Source organism: Octopus sinensis, linkage group LG14 (assembly GCF_006345805.1).
Source record: "Octopus sinensis linkage group LG14, ASM634580v1, whole genome shotgun sequence".
Lineage (NCBI taxonomy): Eukaryota > Metazoa > Mollusca > Cephalopoda > Octopoda > Octopodidae > Octopus > Octopus sinensis.
In genome coordinates, this window is record NC_043010.1 from 1,699,012 (window position 1) to 1,705,287 (window position 6,276).

The window sequence follows — 6,276 nt, forward strand, 5'->3', positions numbered from 1 at the left end:
AGAAATAATTGTCAAGCATCTCAGATAAATAAATAAGACAAGAAGTCGTTTAGAATTCCAATCCTTCTGTTTTGGTTTGTGTTAATTTTTATTCTTTGTGATGAGGACTCTTTCATCTATTTCCGTTCACTTTCTTTGCTTCGTTATTTTCTTTTAAATTTTTTTATTAAAAATTGCTTGTTTTATTTATTTTACTCCATACTCAAACTCACACTATATAAGCATTAAAAAAAAATTCCAAAATTCCGGGGGAAATAGTGAGAGCCTGCATCGACAATAGGTAATCCAAATAAGTATTTAACGTAGAATATCAATAAATTTAATTGCAACTGAATGCAAAAATCTAACGTTTCGGTATCTTCTCCTTCCTCAGACAGTAGACAAAGGTTTACCCGCTCTTGATCTTTTTTTCTACGCCTGCTGAATTGCAAGTATCCGAAATGTCTAATTTTCCACTCATCACGGTGATTGACTTCATCAACATTCCACAACACAAACACTCTTTATACAACTAATAGGTGATGAGGTGATCGAGCAGCTTCTTTTCCGTTGTCTTCTTTCTTCATGGCATAAACTCTTATTCTTATTTCTGTGTCATAAAGCCGAGGTTTCATAGACACATACATACACACACATGCGCACCCCGCCAACATATATACACTTATATGTAATATGTAAGTATCTATCAATGTACATATATATATACAGACACACACACACAACACACACACATATATATATGTGTGTGTGTGTGTGTGTGCATGTATATGTGTATACATGCATATATATGTATATATATATATATACATATATACATATATATGTATACTAGATATATATGTATATACATACACACACACACACTAAATATATATATATATATATATATATATTATTTTTTTTGAATGACATAATATATTAAGAAATATATATATATATATATATATATATATCTATATATGAAGGAATGAATGTATTTATAATGAGTTTCAAAATGGCTTTTCATCGTTGCTTTATTTTGTATTGTTCTCTTACTAATATAGTGGTCGACACTTCATGTGCTTTGTGTCACCTTCCACATCTCACGAAGTAGTGGAGGGGAGGTTGTCACTTCCGGTTGAGGCGCCAAACGGATCGATAACAAATCACTGTTTCATTGGTCGTCTTCTTGTTGATGGGCTATGGTAGTAGTGATCTTCAGAACTGGTTGCAATTACATTAACTCTGTTTTGGTGTCCTACTGAAGCAAACAGAAAATGAGAAAGTCACAGTTAGAAAGTGTGAAAGAATGAAAATACAAAGAAAAGAAAGAGACAATGAAGGAATGAATAAATGAAAGAAAAAGAAAACGGAAAATGACAACAGAAGAGGCTGAAGTTTTTTTAAATATTGTATTAGCCTAACACATAAATGAAGGAAAAGTGTCTTAACGTTTCTGCCGTTAGTTCTTCATCAAAAAAGCATAGCAGAAATCAGAAAGAGTAAGAGGAAGTGTGTATGCATGTGCATGCGTGTACACACATGCGCGCACGCACGCACACACATGTGTGTGTGTGTGTGTGTATGTGTGTGTATGTATATTTGAGTTTGTCATTCTATATATATATGTAGATATATGTAACTATATACATACACATTCACATACATACATGTACACATGCACAGACGCTCCTCCCTCATGTATATATGTATTATTTTTATGGTATTATCTTACTTATTGATGTACATTGTTTTATTCTGTGTTATTCTGTTGGATTTGGATGTTCCTATCTAAGTAGTTAATAAATGATATGAATTTGTATTTTCTGTAAGTTTATGATTGAAAGGAATCTGTTCCTCCATTTTCTTATTTGTATATATATATATATATATATATATTATAAATTAGGGTATCTACGAGATACCACCATGCTGAAAATAGCAGCCATGATCTGACTCTAAAACCACCTTAATTTTCCATATACCAACACGGAGAGAAAACAAAGAGACAAGATGAAACTAGTAAAAAATTATTTGTATATTTATAAAAATGTATTTGTATATATATATATTTATGTTTCTTTTCTGTGTGTATTCTACTGACGAGCCAAAGCATTCCTAAATGCAAAGCCAGAAATCCAAGATCTAGAATTATCCAGTAATTTTTTACTAGTTTCATCTTGTCTCTTCGTTTTCTCTCCGTGTTGCAATATGGAAAATTAAAGTGGTTTTAGAGTCAGATAATGGCTGCTATTTTCAGCATGGTGGTATCTCGTAGATACCCTAATTTATAATTTTAATAATTATTACCTTTGAAGGTTATTTTTTCCATGCTGACCACTTGATAAAATCATTGTTTTATTTTAAATTAACGATCTTATCCTTATCTATATAAATTTATATGTGTGTGTGTGTGTGTGTGTGTGTGTGTGTGTGTGGTGTGTGTGTGTGTGTACATATGCTTTGCATGGAAGATTTGCTGCATCAGAAACTATTGAAGTCCTAGGCAAGACAGAAACATTTTCGTCTGGGCCTTCACTCCAACGAGAAACCACACACGAGTAGATACATGAGTAACCCTTACCCAGAGAAACCTTCAAAATATTAGTGGCTCTACTTTTGCCTGATCTTTGAATGATCATAAAGCAAAATCGATGTTTGAATTTGAAATCAGAACACCGAGAATTATCTAAATAATATAATTCATTGTCAGAAACCATTTCGGCTGCTGTTTCACCAATTCTTTCCCCCCGACCTTGTACCCCCACCATTCCAACTATCAAGGGCCCCACCACCAACTCCGATTAAGTGACCGACTGACCGACCGACCGACCGACCGACCGACCGACCGACCAAGCCGCTTACTTACCGACCAGCCCATGTGTTTACAGCTGATAACATTGTCTATAAAAGCTGTTTACAATTACACCAACCAACTGTTTAGTGTTTATGTAACCTATGACATTTGGTAAGTGAAAAGAAAGCCAGGAGCCTAAAAGCTGGCATTTAGAGGTAACAGAGAGGAAGAGACATATAGGTAGAAAGACAGAGAGAAGAGAGAGAGAGAAACAGACAGACAGAGAAAGAAAGAAAGAGAGGGAGAGAGAGAGTAGCAAAGAGTTAATGTGTGCAGGTTTCCGTGCATGCGTATGTGTTTGTGTGCGTGTGTTTATTTCCATTGTGTGTGTATGTGTGTATTTTACAGGTATATTTCATTCTTACTCTCTAACACGTGTGTCTTAGTTAATAACGTTATATTGTGACAACGATGAATATGCACCATGTCCAGTTGCCATAAAGGTAAGACATATCATTACTCGTCGTTGGCTTTGACGCGTCAAAAACAAATCACAATATATATATATATATATAAAATAACACTATAGCTAGCGTGCGAACGTGAGAACATCAAACTTGCTAGAAATGGCAACCCAATCACGATTAAATCTGCTCTACACTGCAGCTTTAAAATATAGGATGAGCAGATTTATCATTGTAGTACTAGACATATATATACAGGATGTGCGAAAACTAAGACGGATTGTTCACGGTTGGATCATAGATCTACTCAACTAGGCTGACTTGGGGCTACATCCTTCCTGAGTCACATAGGCTCGTAAGGCTGGTTTCCCGCTTCACGTGACGCATATGTTTCCCTCACTAGATGGGAAGCCAGTCGGGTGCAAGATAGCTCAATTTTACCAGATGAAAGGAATGGAGCAACGTACAATGAAGAGTCTTGCTCAAGAACACTGCGCATCACCAGATCCAGAAATCGAAACTACAATCCAACGATCATGAGTCCAACACCTCAACCACTAAGCTACGTGGTTCAACCTTAGGACCAGATATCAAGAAAAATAACAACGCTGTTAATATTGGGTAACCTGATCCTTGGAATATTCTTCTCAAACTTCGTATTTACTTAATCCCTTCACTCCCCACGGAGCATAAACTGTCGATGACTTCTCTGAGTTGTTCTGAGTTGACTGAGGAAAGAAAACTTCCAATGACCCGTCCTTGTTTTATTAGTATTGTCTATTTGGATGTTCTGTTGTCCCATTCTTGTATCACCTAACTGTCCGGATGTTTTGCGTTCTTCTCCCATTTTGTATTATATACGTATGTGTGTGTGTGTGTGTGTGTGTGTGTGTGTTTGTGTGCGTGTGCGTGTGTGTGTGTATTGAGAAAAAATGTCGTCAGAATTTTGGGAAAAATTCCTTTTATTTCTTCATTATTATTAGCGCTTTCGCTCCTTTCTAGAACTTGTCAAATGCAATTTCGTGAATGTACAAACAGCTCGTTCAATTATATAAAACAGATAGTTTGGGGAAGTTTTGTTTAGAAGAGAACATTGTTTTGTCTTTTTTAATTTTGGGTGAGGTTCCAAGACAATGGAGATGGATAGATAGAAATATAGGTAGGTAGATAGGCTGATTAGTATATTTGCAAATTAACAATTTGAAAAATCAATCAGTAAATAAAATAAAAGGAATATATATATGTACATACACTCACACCACACACACACACACACACACATACACACACACACACACATACACACATACATATATATACGTAAAGCTAGAACATCCCAATGCTACACATATAGATCTGAACATTTGTAGAGATGAGCCACATTTGGAATAAAGAATTCAAATTCTCCACTTTACCTTCAAACATTCAGTTTAAGGGAGGATTCCTTGATGAAGAGTGTGTGCGCGCGTGTAGGTGCATGTTTCTGTGTGTGTGTGTGTGTGTGTGTGTGTGTGTTTGTGTATGTTTGTGTGGTCGGGAACATGTACATGTTTATACTGTGTAACTTCGATCACGCCTCAAATATGTATGAGTACATCTTTTCCTTGACTTATGGTCTCTTAGACGAATCACGCACGTATATATATATATATATATATATATTATATATATATATATATATAATATATATATATATATATATATATACATATATATATATATTATATATATACATATATATGTGTGTGTGTGGAGGTGCGTGGCTTAGTGGCTAAGGCGTCAGCACCAGATCGTAAGATTGTGGTTTCGATTCCTGGACCGAGCGACGCGTTGTGTTCTTGAGGAAAACACTTCATTTCACGTTGCTCCAGTCCACTCAGCTGGCAAAAGTGAGTAACTCTGCGATGGACTGGCGCCCCATCCAGCTGGGGAACACACACGCCAAAGAAACCGTGAAACCAGGCCCATGAGCCTAGCTAGGCTTTAAAAGGGCGCATTTATTATACATATATATATATATATATAGTTGAAAAAGGGTTAAGAGTCCATACAATTCAAACATTATGCTTAAAAAAGTAAATAAAGATGTAAAAGGCACAGAAGTATATTTTAGAGTATGTTTAATAGTTTTGTTTTGTTATAGAAAGTGAGACGATTTATCCAGCAAATCAAATATTTGTTAAGATGGATACATCGAAACCGGGTATATTTTAAATCATTCAATGTAACAAAAATATTAAACACTCTCTAAAATATACTCTTGTGCCTTTTCCAACTTTATTTACTCTTTTAACTATGTATGTATGTATGTATGTATGTATGTATGTAAGTATGTATGTATGTATGTATGTATGTATGTATGTATGTATGTATGTATGTATGTATGTATGTATGTACAGAATGATGGGGTATTTGATTTACAACGCAGCACTCGACCCGGCTTTTTGGTTATTTACACTCTCAAATTGTAGTCTTATGGAAAATAGAAAGTCTTCAGCGGAAGCACAATCTAAGAGCGCACCTTTGAAGGTCTGAAGAAGTGCGAGCTGGCAGAAACGTTAGCACAATGGGCGAAATGCTCAACGGTATTTCGTCTGCCGCTACGTTCTGAGTTCAAATTCCCCCGAGGTCGACCTTGCCTTTCATCCTTTCGGGGTCGATTAAATTAGTACCGGTTACGCACCGGGTTCGATATAATCGACTTAATCCGTTTGTCTGTCCTTGTTTGTCCCTTCTGTATTTAGTCCCTTGTGGGTAGTAAAGAAATAGGTATTTCGTCTGCTGCTACGTTCTGAGTTCAAATTCCGCCGAGGTAGACTTTGCCTTTCATCCTTCCGGGGTCGATTAAATAAGTACCAGTTATGCACTGGAGTCGATATAATCGACTTAATCCATTTGTCTGCCCTTGTTTGTCCCCTTTGTGTTTAGCCCCTTGTGGGTAATAAAGAAACAGGTTTGAAAAAGTGCTACTTAAATGTTTCAAACTTCAAATATTACGTAACTTTTAACACGGAACTTATGCGTGAATTGACGTTT

The 6,276-nt window shown here is 35.8% G+C and overlaps 1 protein-coding gene across 7 annotated transcripts in view; it reads right to left on the reverse strand.

Moving 5' to 3' along the window:
* Positions 1–935: 935 nt before the first annotated feature.
* The window catches only part of LOC115218758 (protocadherin-18), a 216,850-nt gene continuing 211,509 nt past the window's right edge, over positions 936–6,276 (reverse strand). For 5 of the 7 annotated variants that reach the window (XR_003882270.2, XM_036508569.1, XM_029788675.2 and 2 more), the window contains one exon: positions 936–1,237. Coding sequence is in view for 5 of the 7 variants with exons in the window: in XM_036508569.1 (XP_036364462.1) it covers positions 1,214–1,237 (24 nt within the window). In the remaining 2 variants the exon portion in view is untranslated. Of the gene's footprint in view, positions 1,241–6,276 lie in introns of all 7 variants that reach the window. The other 2 variants (XR_003882271.2, XM_029788676.2) reach the window with 1 other exon arrangement.